At 38.0% G+C, this 18,736-nt stretch overlaps 1 protein-coding gene across 2 annotated transcripts in view; it reads right to left on the bottom strand.

Annotated features, from left to right (window-relative positions):
* Positions 1 to 419: 419 nt before the first annotated feature.
* LOC139753746 (potassium voltage-gated channel protein Shaw-like) overlaps positions 420 to 18,736 on the bottom strand; it is a 113,879-nt gene continuing 95,562 nt past the window's right edge. The window contains exon 2 of one of the 2 annotated variants that reach the window (XM_071670552.1): positions 420 to 2,391. In XM_071670552.1, coding sequence (XP_071526653.1) covers positions 2,282 to 2,391 — 110 coding nt within the window. In that variant the 3' untranslated portion in view covers positions 420 to 2,281. Of the gene's footprint in view, positions 4,916 to 18,736 lie in introns of both variants that reach the window. The other variant, XM_071670551.1, reaches the window with a different exon arrangement.

Raw genomic sequence — 18,736 nt, forward strand, 5'->3', positions numbered from 1 at the left:
CTTCTTAGGACTTATGGTTAGTTACTGGTTGTGGAAAAACATCTCTTGGAATGAAAACCAAAAAAATTGTGAAACACAAGGACAGCAAGCAAATGCTGCATCTCTCCATTCTAAATGCCATGGGGTAAATGAGGTGGAAAATCTCGTAATTTGATTTCTAAGACCTTACTCCATTGCCAGACATATGATATCCCCATCACAAGCAAGCACAGGAGAAAGCCTTATTTTCAAAAGTAATCATCGTATTTTTTTGTTTTTTGCAAAGATTGTACGCTGCTAGTTACAATCCTTTAGAGGCAACTCTTTGTTAAATACATTAGGAAATGAGTTGTAAATTACTTTTTGTAACCAATAAGCAAGAAAAATCTAACATTCATAAACACCATTTTATGATCATGGTCTGTTCATCAACATAGGGACATCATTAGATTTTTATTTTTTTTTTACAATTCACTTCAATTGTTCAGAAAATCTTTTCAAACATATGTTAACAAAATACTTCTTTTGATATTTTTCACTAATTTGAAGGTAACTTCAGCCTACCCCTGCTCAGCAAATGGAAGTAATATATGACTTGCACAACATTTGGAATGTGCATATGGGAATACAGTTAAGAAAAATTTTCTGTTCTTAAGATGAATGTGTATTTTGGTAGAGCAACTTATTTCCAATTATATCACTACATATATTTTGCTGAACATTTTGGGCACATCCTACAGTCACTTATCAGCAAGTAACATTATATAATTTGGTCTAATTATGTAAAAATTTGATGATGTTTAAGCTGATACATGATTATAATAAATCATAATGACATTTCCAAATGACAATTAACAAGTGAAGGTGATCTTACACAAGCTAAATGTGGCAATTCAATGGAAAACCTAGCTATACAGCACTGTAGATACAAAGATCTCATTTACATATTTCCAGATTCTCTCTGGAGCATGACAAGTCAGTTTTGAAAATAAAACATTATATAAATCACTATCAGTATCATTTTGATCCTATAATATCACTGCCTAAGAGCCCTCTTACACCTGTTAGATTATGTGACAGTTTCTAAACTTTGTCACCAAAAAGAAGCTATGCTTACAGAATTTCATACAGTTCAACTTTGTAGCAAAATCTATATTCTTATAATCTTTTGCATAATACAAGGCATACTTCCTTTCATGCCCACAGCCAAACTGGCTAATGGTAAGGTAACTACTCCATGGTTCATAAAAAATTATGGCTTTTAATCCTGCTAATTTCTACTATTTATCATAATGGTAGTATTAACAGATTTAAAACTATCAACAAATGTGGAATTACACATGAGAGCTCAATTATATATAGTTTGAAGAGAAATGATCAAGTCAAATGTGTTATTAACAGGTTTTATGCAATTTACTGCCTTTCAGTGTAAACCTAGTATTTATCTAAAAATAATATTTTGCTTTTTTTTTTAAGTTCCTCAGTTATATCACTTAGGTAACCTAATCCTCTTCCTCTTAAGAGAATTCAAAGAACAGTGATCCCTATCTACCCCATATTCCCACCCTCCCTGTGTAGCATCCAACTCTGGCTTGGTCCCATAAGTTCTAACATGCAGGATGTGAAGGAGAGTAGAGGCACCAGCACTAGTCTCCCAGCCTTGCTGTCAGTATATGTTATTGTTCATATGGATCTTGACTGAAAATGTCAGACAAACCAAATTATACCTGTTCAAAAGTTAATTTACTGTGTTTAGTATAAATTCTAAGATGCCTGACTAGTTACACATTTTTAACTAAATATACATACAATTCAGTTAATCTTCTTTTACAATTTAAACATTAATGTAAAACTTACATACATTTTAGAACAAAATTACAAATGAATAAATTAGCATCCTTATGTTTAACTTTCTCAAATCAAAAATGATCTGAATAAGGCTGCTCCAGGGTGGGAGGTGGTACTGCATACATCTGACCACTTGTGTGCTCCAGGGGGCAGCGCCCACCCAGCAGGGCTATGGAATTCCCAACAAGAAACTTCTTTTGCAACATCTTAGTAAAGGAAGTTTACCATTATATTCATAAATAAGGTCATATATACCTTTTTTGCAGCCCACATGTAATGAATTACATTCTGAAACTGAAACAACATATGATGTAGCCTCATTCTAATTTGCTTGTAGTTTCTATAATATACAGATTATTGTTGCAATGATAAAAAACTTTAATTCAGATATGAAGCTACAAACTGATTTATGTTTGTTAAAAAGTTGTGCATATGAGAGAAGGTGAGGTAAAATTTATATGTTGGAATGAAGCTTACAACTGCCGGGTACTGGAGGCTGCCCATACTGTGGCTGGGTTTTGCCACCCCCTGTGTGCTTGCCCAGTGCTGCTGCCAAGGTGAAATCTAGAGGGAAATTAAATCTCTATGTTATGGAGAGATAATTATCAACAATGCGATGGTGGGCTGAAATGATGACTTCATGGCTAACATAGAAGCCTAAAAGTACCATCACTTCTGGAGTTGGCTAGTTATAGAAGTAGTTACACCTCACTTATCCAAAAACTTCTTGCAATGCAGAGTAGTTTTACTGATTTCAAAGTAAATAAGTTTAATCCTAAAATTTGTTAAGTAGTATTGCACGATAAAAAACACTACAAAAAATTTTCACAGTAATGAGGTTTCACCATCTCAATAACTTTTCCACTCATCACCCTATGTACAAGTGACTTACAATATATACTATATAGTCATATAATGACCAGACTAGGCAATATTATACTATATTCAGTAACTCAAACCTAGTGTCTATCAAGAGACTAATGGGAAAACCTTAATTAAGTAAAAATATAGTTTGGCTACAGTGATGATAATTACAACAAGCAAATAGTTACAATAATCATTGCAATTTAACAGTTGCTTTCTTCTCCTATTTGAAAAACACTGCATTAACCATCTATCTCCCTAACCGTAACTCAAAAAATAAACAGATAAATAAAAAATCCTGAAACGCATTATACACCTTAGACTCTTTAATATGTGTATATAAAACGTGTGCACAAAATTTAATTACACAGTTTAAGTATATATAAACTGTAAAAATTTCATATGGTTGGACTAGTTATATCAATATCTTTATTCATATTGCATTATTAGAGTTTTTCTATGTAGATAGCATGGTCTGACAAACTGAACCTGACCCATGAATTATCCTCATAAAACAAGGAAACATTTATTTGAGATTGGTTCTAACATTACTTTAAAAGGCAATAAAGCCTACTCAAAGACTTTCTGGAATAATCAACTCGCCTTTGGAGAATGTAGACATTAGCACCATTCAAGGCAAGACTTGAGTACCTTAAAGTTGGCATAAATCTCATTCAATAATATTTTCATCAAAAAACCTTAGCACTGTCAAAGTTTCTGAAAATTAATTGATAAAGTTTCTCCCTTAATTATGCAACTATAAAAAGTAAATACAGCTCATTCAACTGACATTTTGTTAATTATGCCTAATTATGATGAAATTATCAAATCTTACTTTAGGTTCAAGCTAACATCAACTGTGACCAGAGGAACATTACCCAACAAATCACCCTGACTCCCATAATGTCTTTCACTACCATGCAAAAATACAAAGTCATGAAGTAAATCTATCATTCTATGATCTGGAATCCTAGAACTCTAGGTATTATTATGGACTAGTATAATGCACATGTTACTTCAACACAATGATTAACTTCAAATCAATAGTTGCTGCTGATGTCATACTGAAACCCTTTCCACACATATGACCGCAAGATGAAATTAAGATGAGTCTAGCGCAAAGCAAAAAGGTTTGAAGATCAAATGTTTATAAAGAACACAATTCCAAACATACAGATGTTTTACCTTTTTGCCAACTCATCTTCAGAATATCATAAACTGAACAGTTTTACCTTTTTGCCAACTCATCTTCAGAATACCATAAATTGAACAATGAGACAAGATGTGGCTGTTTTTGTGCCAGACATTACAATATGAAATAGTGTAGGTTTGAAAGCATTACAGAACTCTACCTCCAGTTTGGTCCTTTATGGGAGAGGAAACAACTGTGCTAATATCATGTGTCAACAAACATGCAGACAAACAGTGCTGTAAGAGCTTTGCATTCGAAGTATCATTATCTTCTGAACACCAAAATAATGAAAATAATGTATAATAATAATACAAGTAACACTAAAGGATCACAGTACAATGTCTGTCATACAGCATCAAAGCTAATAAAAGATGCATTTTTAAGTAACTTGCATCACAATCATGTCCCATGAACCAATTATTTGTCTATAAATCAGTTCTTTATCACTGTCTGTCACATGCACTGCCACTTATTTCTGAACTCACATGGTGGTTACAAGTGCCAGTCTTGTCTGTCACCTCACAGAAGGTTACAACACTACCACTGGGTGGCCACCCTGGAACATTGAGAAAGTCTCTCCAGGAATCGCCAAAGGACATGGTGAAGGGACTGTGGTGGCTTACATTGCTGTTTCTGTTGGGGGCTAGACGGTGCTAGGAGTGAGTTCAGGGGAATCTAGCCCTTGGGAACTGCTATCCCCAATGTCTGCATTCTGCCCACTGTCTGGTCCACGAAGACCCCCAGTGGAGCCTGAAGAAGACCCCAGGAGAGGGCATGTTGGAGAGGGAGGTGGTGAAGGGGAATGGCGGGGACAGGAGGTGGGCGGAGGCTGCTGAATAGGGACTTGGGAAGGAACAGAGGTGGGCTGTGCCAGAGCTACTTGTGCCATGGTAGCAATAGGGAAGAGTGGCTGAAGGGGGGCTGTGGGGCCCCCACCCACCCCCGCCTGGGATAATAAGGGGGCCTTGAGGGCTGTCTCTAAGCCTACGCCATTGGGGTTCAAGGTAACAGATAGACCCATGCCCATGCCAACTGTAAGAAAGAGGGAGATAAGAGTGGTGTTAGCGCTACAAACATTGCAGCCACGCTGCCAGCATGCCACACTTGCTACATCTATACATACATTAGCAAAATGGCTGTTAAATCAGGGGACATAAATTTCTGACAACATAAGTACATATAATCTAAGTCTGAGAGGTGTACTGCACCCACATGCCACATCTACTCTAAAAGCAATACTGCATTATGGAAAAGAATCTTTCTCTTTTTTCTAAATAAGGTAAACAGCTCTAGCACTCCTAGATTATATATTTACTGCATGTGATTGTTTTTTATGTGCATATGGATATCAGTACATTTGTGTGTGTGTATGTGTGTGCATTTGTATAAATAACTATTTGTAATCACCCATTTGTACTGTACAGGGAAGGAGTTTTACACTCATGGGGCCCCATTTCTTGAACATTCTCTATCATATAATTTTCTAAACTTATGTATGAAGTCTGCATTTACCAAGTCCCCAGTTATTATATTCCAATTATCCACCATTCTTATATTATAAAAGTACTTCTTTAAATGTATTTCAACAAGTTTCTTGCTTAGTTTCATGTTACACTCTCTGGTTGTTCAGTCCCTACCTTTCAAAGAATTATTCACCATCAAAGTTGTCAATTTGATTTACAAACTTAAAATGTGACCAGGTCACCCCTCACTCTTCTCTCTTCTATATGGGCATATTTAAGGTCTCTAACCATACCCTATAATTCAGCTTCCTTAACTCTGGTACCATCTTTGTTGCCATGCCCTGGTCCTTCTCTGGTATCTCTTTTTAATTCTCCAGGGTATGGTGACAAAGGCTGAGAAGCACATTCTAGTTATGTACAATATGAACAATTCGCTGAACACTTCTTTATCCATATACTTGAATGCTGTTCGAGTATATGCCAACAAACGGTTTGTCTCCTTTACTTTTCTCCAGATGTGGGACTTTGGCAATTTTTCTTTGAAGCAACTGACATGTCACAGGTAAAACATGGCCCAATCAAGGCCATCTCAGATGAAAAGACAAAGTAAAAAGTATCAAATTATTTGGGGTCGATGTTAACTCCAAAGTCCCTCTCATACACAGATTCCTGTTGCTTACTTCCTGCTAAATAACATCCATATTGAACCATTCTTTCACTGCATCCCATCCTCATTACTTTTTATTTACTTGGGCAGAATTTCCTCAACTTGTGTCAGACCAACTTTGGAGTCTGTCTGGGTCCCCATGTAAACTGATGCACTCCTCCTCACTTTTCACTTACACCATGACCTTTGTGTCATAAGCAAACATATCTAAGTATGAAACTACTTCTGACAAGTCACTTACACCAGGCAAGAAATCTAACAGCCCAGGAACAGAACCCTGCAGCATCCCCCTAGTGACCTCTACCATTTTCAAAATTGCTCCTCTGATGCGTTCTTTGTTCCCATCAACTAATATTATCTTCTATCCACTATCTGTTCTATTTTCTATCCCATATTCCTACCTGGTCTTCCATCTTCTTAATCAGCCCTCAATGTAGTATAGTGTCAAATGATATCTAATATACCAGATACATGCAATTCACCCAACCCTATCTTTCATCTATAACAGGGCATTATTCTCTCAGAGAAACTGAAGGGTTCATTACACATGCCCCCTTTCCTTGAAATATATTGTCTCTCACTAAGATAATTTCCCCTATGCAGGAAGTTATCCACTTGAGTTTAAATCATCCTTTCCAGTACCTTACACACCACACTGAATAGGGAGACCAGTCTGTAATTCAGTGCTTCTTCCTGTTTTCCTTTCTTATAGATAGGCGCAATGTTCATTCTTTTCCTCTCCCTTAGCACTCCTTTTTTCTAGCAACATCTTGAATGGTATTTCAAATAGTTTATCATGTGTATCTTCAACCAGCTTTAGAACATTTAGTAAAATTTCGTCAGGATCATGTGTGTGTGTGTGTGTGTGTGTGTGTGTGTGTGTGTGTTTAATTACCTATTTGTACCATACAGGGTGGGAGTTCTCTTGTCACTAAGTCTATCTCCTGAACTTCCTCTACTATCATGCAACTTGTGTGTGTGTGTGTATGTGTGTGTGTGTGTGTGTGTGTGTGTGTGTGTGTGTGTGTATATGTACAAGGAGAGAGGTTTACATTCATGGGGCACCATCTCTTGTATTTCTTATACTATAATACAACTTTTTAAATTGCATGCTGTCCACATTCACAAGTTCATCACTCAGTTTATTCCCATCATCCACAACTCTTATAACACAAAAGTACTTATTTACATCTTTTGTAACAAGTTCTTTCCATAATTTCATGTTATGGCCTCTGGTTGTTTTATTTTTGCATCGAAGTTCTTTCCATAATTTCATGTTATGGCCTCGGGTTGTTTTATTTTTGCATCTTTCTAAAAGGTGTTTGCTGTTGACAACATCAAACTGGTTTAAAAACTTTGACAAGCGATCTGGTTATCCTTTACTAATCTCTCTTCCACACTGGACAAAGTTATTGTCTCTAACCTTTCCCTGTACCTCAGCTCTATTAATTCTGGTACTGTGCCATCTTTGTTACTCTCCTTCTTTATCACTTCTTTGTCATTTAAGGGCAGTGACCAAATTTGGGAAGCATACTCGAATTTGTCCTGATGTGCAATTTGAACAGTTTGCTTAATATTTTCTCATGCATATACAATAGGGCCTCGAGCTGTGATACTTTGAATTCCAATGCTTCGGACTTACAAAACTTTAGAGCTGCGGTGTATTATCTTGAATTATGACTATACTTTTATTTGCAAAATACTGAAAAAATTTCTTACCTTTGTATTCTTAACATAAAAAAATATCTTCTCATAATATAGTACTCCCTATGCATACTTTAATGATGTCACAGCAAAATACCATTTGATCTGTACTTGTCAACAAGCAAAATATATTTCCTTGTGTTCACTGCTACTCTATTATTTACTGCATCCAAAGTATGTATAGGCATTTCAGAACGTTTGGAAGGAAGTTTACAGATACTCAGGATAATACAGGACACAGAGCTATCATTCATGCAGTTAGATTAGAGGTGCTTAGTAGTTTTGATACTCATCAGAAACTTATGATTAAGCCAAGTCTGTAAGTCTTATATGCTCTTTTTCACCTCTGTACTTTTGAATTTATCATATAACCTTTCATCACTACTTTTTTTCAGTATATCTAACCAATATTACATGAAGTACCTGTGATTTAGCAACAATTGTTGAATCAATAAATCAGAGGGTAACATAGATACCCCCTAGTGCTCTTCTCTCCTTCCCATTTATCATCAGTCCATCACACCTTGCTCTAGCAGGAACTAAACTTTCCATCATCTTTCAGTACAGTACCTTTTCAGCAACTTTTTATGAAATTTACATCATGAAAGAGTGTTGCTTGATATGAGTGGTGTGCTGAGTTATTTCAGGAACAGTGCAGTTCATCCATAAGCGTCAGATTGAAAATTTTTGGTAACTCCTGATAACATGGATTTCAGTGATCTAAGTTATGAAGAATTCAAGTTGAGACAGGTGTCCAAGAATGTAACCTTACTGAATAACTTTAGGCCCTGATGTACTTGAATGCCATTCTCATATTTACCAGCAGTTTGTTCCCTTTACTATTCTACGGTAGGACTCTGGCAAGAGGTTAGGTATGATGTTGACTCACAAGTCCCTCTTACATACAGACTCCTCCAGCTTCTTTCATGTTTATCTTAAGCTTTTATGAAAGCCATCTTTCACCAAGTCCCTTCCATAATAATTTTTATCTACTAGGGTTAAACTTCATCAACAACATATCAGACTTATTTGGAATTTGTTTAGGTCCCCTTGTAAATTATTGGAGGTCTCCTTACTTTTTTATTTCCTTTATTTGTAAGTTTATTCAGGTAAAAGTCTAAGTCTCTTGGCAAGTTATCACAATGATCAAGAGGGGCAACAGTCCTAGGATGGAACACTACAGCATACCACTGGTGACCCTTAACTATTTTGAGAAGGTTCCTCCGAGTCCTTTGTTCCCTTCAATCAAAATTATCTTCTATCCATTGAAAAAAGCTTCCCTTTCTTTCTTGCCTGAAGAACCAACTTCTTACCAACCTCCAACCAGGTATCCAGTGCTTCACTATCCAACACACTTCTTCCTACATGTAAATATGATTAACATCACTCTAATATGTCATGAAAAGCATTCACATGCTTGAATTTCCCTTCTAAGAGATCCATTATTCATAATTTTTTGTTAGAAATTTGGACAATGAAAACAGTGCATTCTCCATCCCATGTAGCCCACTTTGTGCAGAAACATAGCAGTACCAGATTTATCATAATTTCATCATTACATTAAAACAAATTTGTTTGTTCAGTATCATTTTGAGATAATCTAAGTTTTTACCATTAATTTAAGGCAATCTTAATTCATTTAGAATAAATCTGAAATAACATATTGAAATTTGCTAACTGTCCAGCAAAGAAACTTATCTAAGTACCTTATCAGTGTCATAGATAAAGACAAACAATAAATAGCTACAAACTTACCTTTTTGCTCTAATTCACAACCTAACAGACTCATATTAACATAGCTTCATCATCATTTTGGAGAATTTCCTTAAATCTAGCTTCATTTTTACTGAGTCATGTTATATTTTCTTCTGAAGGTGATGGTGACACTGTCAGAAGGCAATTTTAAACATGAAAAATTCATTTAACATACAAAATATCTAAGGTGAAGTTATCATTTACACTTTTAAAGATCTTTTTAACTTCGAACTGAAAAGTCAATTACAAGACAAGTATAGTTCATTGTTTACATGCTTAGTCACTTACATGTCATAAGAATTCAGATATACAAATACAACAAAAATTTTGGGTTTTATAAAGCTGAATGATATGAAAAGGGCTTCCACTGAAATTCCAAGACTGTGAAGTAATTCTAACAATTCCAGTTATAACTGCATCTGCTGATCACAGTTTCTTTACCATGAAATGAATCTAAACTTGATCTAGAAATTTTCAAGGGTATGAGAGGTTGCAAAGCTTAGCCCTTCCAAGTGAAAAAGAATTGTTACAGATCTTTGCAGGACACCAGAGTCATACAGCAAAGTTACTGATTATTTTACTTGATTTCCAAGAAGAATTCCATTAAACTATGCTTAAAATGATAATTTGAATAACATTTTATAGTACTTCCTACTGTAATTTGTTGAATGAATCAATGGAAAAAAATGATATCATACTTCAGCTCTAGCAGTAGCATAACTATGGAATTTGCTTACCATTGGATTTTTACATGACACAGTACTATCGTTAAGAAATAAATCAAATAATATACACATGAATATAAGTTAGAGGTTTAAAAAACCAACTCTGGCAATAGCAGGCGATTGTTCTGACAAGTGAGCAACCACCTGATCGATCATTCACTTGCAACTTGTAGTGTCCACCATGGCATAAAGGTACACCACCGATTTTCTGGCAACTGATGGTTTCAGCACCTCCTTTTGTCTGGACAATGTTACAAGAGGGAACTCGAAATTACTGTGGCCACAAGACTAGTTTAATGGGCAGCCACAGATGGCATTGTGTGTAGGGTGTGCATATTTACATTCTTTACACTGCACTTGGTGGTGATACTGGAATTCTGTGAGATTCTTAGCTTACTATGCTTAAATTTAACCCAAGCTATGGCTTCTAAGACATATGAGAGTGTCAGTCATGATGTCAAACGTAAACACCAGTCCATATCGATCCAAGATAAAGTAGAACCGTTGAAAAAATGGACCGTAGTGTTTTGGTGCATAAGCTGAGTGACATCTACAGAACTGGTTCATCAAATGTTTATGATATAAAGAAGCAAAAGGGAAAAAACATTGAAATTCTATGCAGGCAGTGATTCCAAGAAGCAAAGGACAATTAGAAAAACTATGAAAGATGGTAAGAGTACTGAGCACGATTGAATGATGATGGAATGTTTTCGACAATGTTGGAGTGATGGAGTGGACTTGTCAGGTAGCATGATAAGGTAGCATGATAATGGACCAGGCTAGATTGTTCCATAAAGAACTTAAATTACAACATGAGCGTGACTAGAGAAGGATGGCTTCAAAGATTCAAGAAGCGTCATGGAATTTCCATGAATAAAGCGTGTGGAGAAAAGTGGTCTGTAAACCACAGAGGAGCTGCCAAGTATGTGGATGAATTTGCAAAACTCACAGCTGATGAGCACCTCAGTCCTGAGTAGGTGTATATTTCATTTATCTATATAATATACATTTAATATTTGCTTAATTTAAATCTCTAGCAGTCCATGGTATACTTTAGACACATGGGAGGTGTATAACTAGTGGGTTAGAGGTGTGTTAATGAATTATTATTATATGACCACAGTTGGTCCAGCAAAATGGCTAATTTGGCAAGGCTTTGGAACCAAGAATGCCGAAAAGTCAGTGGTGTACCTGTATAGAAAATAGCGTACTATGTTGTCTATACAAGAATAAACAAAGTAATGTACATGAAATACTAAAAATATATGTAAAAAAGTTTCAAGTTAAGTAGTACAAACAGCCAAACCCATGAGAGATTGAAGGAAAAAGTTGAGGGTGGTGGAGGCAGAATACAATATGTAGGGAAGGCTAGCAGAGGGGTTAACCACCAAAACTCATCCTTCCTTCTCTCCCTCCCTCCCACTTATGGCAGTGATACAACTTGAATTCTTACATTGCAGTATTGCATATATCAATACTATTACTTAATTCCCACCTCAAGAGTTCCTTCTATCCTTATGCAGCTCCTGCAGCACAAGGCAACTGAGTAGTAAGTGCTTGGTGTCTTCTACATCGCAGTTGCATTGTGGGCAGAAAGGGTCTTGGGATATGATGAAATGGTGTTTTCATTGTTGTAGCAATGTGTGATGTCCAGGCCACAAGCAGGAGAGTGTAATTCAAGTTTGTTAAGAAAGTGTGATCTCTGATGGGTGCATGTCTGGTGGGTTGAAGTTTAGGACTAGGTTAAGAAGTATGCTATTTAGTGCTTGTAGGGTTATTTCAGTGTGTATCTGTTTTTCTGGTGTCATTTTTTAGGGATGAGGAGATTTGTGAGGCAGGGGTTAGCTTTTCAATTCTACTTGGAAGTTGATGGTTAGTTGTTATAGAATGGTTTGGGTGGGAAGGGATGCCAAGTTCCTTGACTCAGCTTGTAATCTTGCCAGAAAGTCTTTTTATAATACTGAGCCTAAAGAACCATTTCTCTTGGTATTAACCAATTATGTGCATTTGCTTTATATTCCTGTTTTGTTATAAACTTTCAACATTAATGTAATCTTCAGCAATGATGATGCTTTTAGGGGAAAGTCTTTTCAGAAATTCTGTAACTGCTCAAAAGGGTTGTATGTACAATATCCCCTGTAAAGAGTAAGATTAGTTTTACATTGGTCAAACACAATAACGAAGTAATGGATAAAAATACTGTTGAATCTTCTCTTATCAAGCATAAGAGACATTAATATAAATCAATCATTATTTCATGCTTGATCTCTGTCTCCCACATTTTCTATGTAGTTCATGAACAGATTAAAAAAGGCTGTATTCAATCATTTCCATTCTCTAGCTGTCATGTGTAATGTACCAAAACCATAGCTGCCTACCCACAAATGAGCCCCATAGGCCTTTCCATGGTATAAGCCAGCTGCTTCACATGCCCTCTTACCTGAAACTATCATTATTGCCAATGATTATATTAACATTCAAAGTTTTTAACGAAACAAGAACATTCAGCAAGTTCTCACAATAGGGTAATACCAACAAGTTTTATCAACAATGTTGGTTTAAATAAATCAGATAACTTTATAAGTGAAAAAGCTGTAACGAAGTATACCAGAATGCAAATTAAAGTTTGTAACTTGAGACAGGTGGGATCACCAAAGGTAACCTCTACCTTAATCCCCTTCCTTTGCCTCATCATTCATTTTCCAATCCAATCCAGTGGTGTCTGCTACTCAGTCTTGACAATGTAATTACAACAAAGATCTCAACACTTAGCATACCTATACATCTCACTGTACATATATATATACACACACAGACACATACATATATACACATGTACATAATTCATACTGTCTGACTTTATTTATTCCCATCGACACCTCACCACACATAGAATAACAGCCCCCTCCCCCCTCATATGTGCGAGTTAGCGCTAGGAAAAGACAACAAAGGCCACTTTCGTTCACACTCAGTCTCTAGCTGTCATGTAATAATGCACCGAAACCACAGCTCCAATTTACTCTATTCCTTGCCCGCCTTTCACCCTCCTGCATGTCCAGGCCACGATCACTCAAAATCTTTTTCACTCCATCTTTCCACCTCCAATTTGGTCTCCCACTTCTCCTCGTTCCCTCCACCTCTGACACATATATCCCCTTGGTCAATCTTTCCTCACTCATTCTCTCCATGTGACCAAACCATTTTAAAACACCCTCTTCTGCTCTCTCAACCACACTCTTTTCATTTCCACACATCTCTCTTACCCTTATATTACTTACTCGATCAAAACACCTCACACCACATATTGCCCTCAAACATCTCATTTCCAGCACATCCACCCTCCTGCGCACAAATCTATCCATAGCCCACGCCTCGCAACCATATAACATTGTTGGAACCACTATTCCTTCAAACATACCCATTTTTGCTTTCCGAGATAATGTTCTCGACTTCCAAACATTCTTCAAGGCTCCCAGAATTTTCGCCCCCTCCCCCACCCTATGATTCACTTCCGCTTCCATGGTTCCATCCGCTGCCAGATCCACTCCCAGATATCTAAAACCCTTTACTTCCTCCAGTTTTTCTCCATTTAAACTTACCTCCCAATTGACTTGACCCTCAACCCTACTGTACCTAATAACCTTGCTCTTATTCACATTTACTCTTAACTTTCTTCTTTATACACACTTTACCAAAATCATATATATATATATATATATATATATATATATATATATATATATATATATATATATATATATATACATATATATATATATATATATATATATATATATATATATATATATATATATATATATTCTTTTCTTTTCTTTCAAACTATTCGCCATTTCCCGCATTAGCGAGGTAGCGTTAAGAACAGAGGACTGGGCCTTTGAGGGAATACCCTCACCAGGCCCAATTCTCTGTTCCTTCTTTTGGAAAATTAAAAAAAAAAACGAGAGGGGAGGATTTCCAGCCCCCCGCTCCCTCCCCTTTTAGTCGCCTTCTACAACACGCAGGGAATACGTGGGAAGTACTCTTAATCCCCTATCCCCAGGGATATATATATATATATATATATATATATATATATATATATATATACATCATTTGCTTTGTCACTGTCTCCCGCGTTTGCGAGGGAGCGCAAGGAAACAGGCGAAAGAAATGGCCCAACCCAACCCCATACACAATGTATATACATACACGTCCACACAAGCAAATATACATACCTATACATCTCAATGTACACATATATATACACACACAGACACATACATATATACCCATGCACACAATTCACACTGTCTGCCTTTATTCATTCCCATCGCCACCTCGCCACACATGGAATACCATCCCCCTCCCCCCTCATGTGTGCGAGGTAGCACTAGGAAAAGACAACAAAGGCCCCATTCGTTCACACTCAGTCTCTAGCTGTTATGCAATAATGCCCGAAACCACAGCTCCCTTTCCACATCCAGGCCCCACACAACTTTCCATGGTTTACCCCAGACGCTTCACATGCCCTGATTCAATCCACTGACAGCACGTCAACCCCGGTATACCACATCGATCCAATTCACTCTATTCCTCACCCTCCTTTCACCCTCCTGCATGTTCAGGCCCCGATCACACAAAATCTTTTTCACTCCATCTTTCCACCTCCAATTTGGTCTCCCACTTCTCCTCGTTCCCTTCACCTCCGACACATATATCCTCTTGGTCAATCTTTCCTCACTCATTCTCTCCATGTGACCAAACCATTTCAAAACACCCTCTTCTGCTCTTCAACCACGCTCTTTTTATTTCCACACATCTCTCTTACCCTTACATTACTTACTCGATCAAACCACCTCACACCACACATTGTCCTCAAACATCTCATTTCCAGCACATCCACCCTCCTGCGCACAACTCTATCCATAGCCCATGCCTCGCAACCATACAACATTGTTGGAACCACTATTCCTTCAAACATACCTATTTTTGCTTTCCGAGATGATGTTCTCGACTTCCACACATTCTTCAAGGCTCCCAGGATTTTCGCCCCCTCCCCCACCCTATGATTCACTTCTGCTTCCATGGTTCCATCCGCTGCCAGATCCACTCCCAGTTCTCAAACACTTTACTTCCTCCAGTTTTTCTCCATTCAAACTTACCTCCCAATTGACTTGACCCTCAACCCTACTATACCTAATTACCTTGCTCTTATTCACATTTACTCTTAACTTTCTTCTTTCACACACTTTACCAAACTCAGTCACCAGCTTCTGCAGTTTCTCACATGAATCAGCCACCAGCGCTGTATCATCAGCGAACAACAACTGACTCACTTCCCAAGCTCTCTCATTCACAACAGACTTCATACTTGCCCCTCTTTCCAAAACTCTTGCATTCACCTCCCTAACAACCCCATCCATAAACAAATTAAACAACCATGGAGACATCATACACCCCTCCCACAAACCTACATTCACTGAGAACCAATCACTTTCCTCTCTTCCTACACGTACACATGCCTTACATCCTCGATAAAAACTTTTCTCTGCCTCTAACAACTTACCTCCCACACCATATATTCTTAATACCTTCCACAGAGCATCTCTATCAACTCTATCATATGCCTTCTCCAGATCCATAAATGCTATATACAAATCCATTTGCTTTTCTAAGTATTTCTCACATACGTTCTTCAAAGCAAACACCTGATCCACACATCCTCTACCACTTCTGAAACCACACTTGCCTTCCCCAATCTGATGCTCTGTACATGCCTTCACCCTCTCAATCAATACCCTCCCATATAATTTACCAGGAATACTCAAAAAACTCATACCTCTGTAATTTGAGCACTCACTCTTATCCCCTTTGCCTTTGTACAATGGCACCATGCACGCATTCCGCCAATCCTCAGGCACCTCACCATGAGTCATACATACATTAAATAACCTTACAAACCAGTTAACAATACAGTCATCCCCTTTTTTAATAAATTCCACTGCAATACCATCCAAACCTGCTGCCTTGCCAGCTTTCATCTTCCGCAAAGCTTTTACTACCTCTTCTCTGTTTACCAAATCATTTTCCATAACCCTCTCACTTTGCACACCACCTCGACCAAAACACCCTATATCTGCCACTCTATCATCAAACACATTCAACAAACCTTCATATATATATATATATATATATATATATATATATATATATATATATATATATATATATATATATGCAGGAGGGTGAAAGGAGGGCAAGGAATAGAGTGAATTGGAGCGATGTGGTATACAGGGGTTGACGTGCTGTCAGTGGAGTGAATCAAGGCATGTGAAGCGTCTGGGGTAAACCATGGAAAGCTGTGTAGGTATGTATATTTGCGTGTGTGGACGTGTGTATGTACATGTGTATGGGGGGGGGTTGGGCCATTTCTTTCGTCTGTTTCCTTGCGCTACCTCGCAAACGCGGGAGACAGCGACAAAGTATAAAAAAAAAAAATATATATATATATATATATATATATATATATATATATATATATATTTATATTTATTTATTATTCATTTATTTTGCTTTGCCGCTGTCTCCCGCGTTTGTGAGGTAGCGCAAGGAAACAGACGAAAGAAATGGCCCAACCCACCCCCATACACAATGTATACACACACACGTCCACACACGCAAATATACATACCTATACATCTCAATGTACACGTAAATATACATTCACAGACACATACATATATATCCATGCACACAATTCACACTGTCTGCCCCCATTCACTCCCATCGCCACCTCGCCACACATGGCAACCTTCCCCCTCCCCCCTCATGTGTGCGAGGTAGCACTAGGAAAAGACAACAAAGGCCCCATTCGTTCACACTCAGTCTCTAGCTGCCATGCAATAATGCCCGAAACCACAGCTCCCTTTCCACATCCAGGCCCCACACAACTTTCCATGGTTTACCCCAGACGCTTCACATGCCCTGATTCAATCCACTGACAGCACGTCAACCCCAGTATACCACATCGATCCAATTCACTCTATTCCTTGCCCTCCTTTCACCCTCCTGCATGTTCAGGCCCCAATCACACAAAATCTTTTTCACTCCATGTTTCCACCTCCAATTTGGTCTCCCACTTCTCCTCGTTCCCTCCACCTCCGACACATATATCCTCTTGGTCAATCTTTCCTCACTCATTCTCTCCATGTGCCCAAACCATTTCAAAACACCCTCTTCTGCTCTCTCAACCACACTCTTTTTATTTCCACACATCTCTCTTACCCTTACATTACTTACTCGATCAAACCACCTCACACCACACATTGTCCTCAAACATCTCATTTCCAGCACATCCACCCTCCTGCGCACAACTCTATCCATAGCCCACGCCTCGCAACCATACAACATTGTTGGAACCACTATTCCTTCAAACATACCTATTTTTGCTTTCCGAGATAATGTTCTCGACTTCCACACATTCTTCAAGGCTCCCAGGATTTTCGCCCCCTCCCCCACCCTATGATTCACTTTTGCTTCCATGGTTCCATCTGCTGCCAGATCCACTCCCAGATATCTAAAACACTTTACTTCCTCCAGTTTTTCTCCATTCAAACTTACCTCCCAATTGACTTGACCCTCAAACCTACTGTACCTAATAACCTTGCTCTTAACTTTCTTCTTTCACACACTTTACCAAACTCAGTCACCAGTCACCATATATTTATTTATTTATTTATTTATTTTGCTTTGTCGCTGTCTCCCACGTTAACAAGGTAGTGCAAGGAAACAGACGAAAGAATAGCCCAATCCACCCACATACACATGTACATACATACATGTCCACACACGCAAATTTACATACCTATACATCTCAACGTATACATATATATACACACAGACATACACATATATACACATGTACATAATTCATACTGGCTGCCTTTATTCATTCCCATCGCCACCCTGCCACACATGAAATAAAACCCACCTCCCCCACTCATGTGTGCGAGGTAGTGCAAGAAAAAGACAACAAAGGCCACATTCATTCACACTCAGTCTCTAGCTGTCATGTAATAATGCACCGAAACCACAGCTCCCTTTCCACATCCAGGCCCCACACAACTTTCCATGGTTTACCCCAGAATGCTTCACGTGCCCTGGTTCAATCCATTGACAGCATGTCGACCCCAGTATACCATATTGTTCCAATTCACTCTACTCCTTGCACACCTTTCACCCTCCTGTATGTTCAGGCCCCGATCACTCAAAATCTTTTTCACTCCATCTTTCCACCTCCAATTTGGTCTCCCACTTCTCCTCGTTCCCTCCACATATATCTGACACATATATCCTCTTGGTCAATCTTTCCTCACTCATTCTCTCCATGTGACCAAACCATTTCAAAACACCCTCTTTTGCTCTCTCAACCACACTCTTTTTATTACCACACATCTCTCTTACCCTATTATTACTTACTTGATCAAACCACCTCACACCACATATTGTCCTCAAATATCTCATTTCCAGCACATCCACC

This window comes from Panulirus ornatus, chromosome 15, assembly GCF_036320965.1.
Source record: "Panulirus ornatus isolate Po-2019 chromosome 15, ASM3632096v1, whole genome shotgun sequence".
Taxonomy (NCBI): Eukaryota; Metazoa; Arthropoda; class Malacostraca; order Decapoda; family Palinuridae; genus Panulirus; species Panulirus ornatus.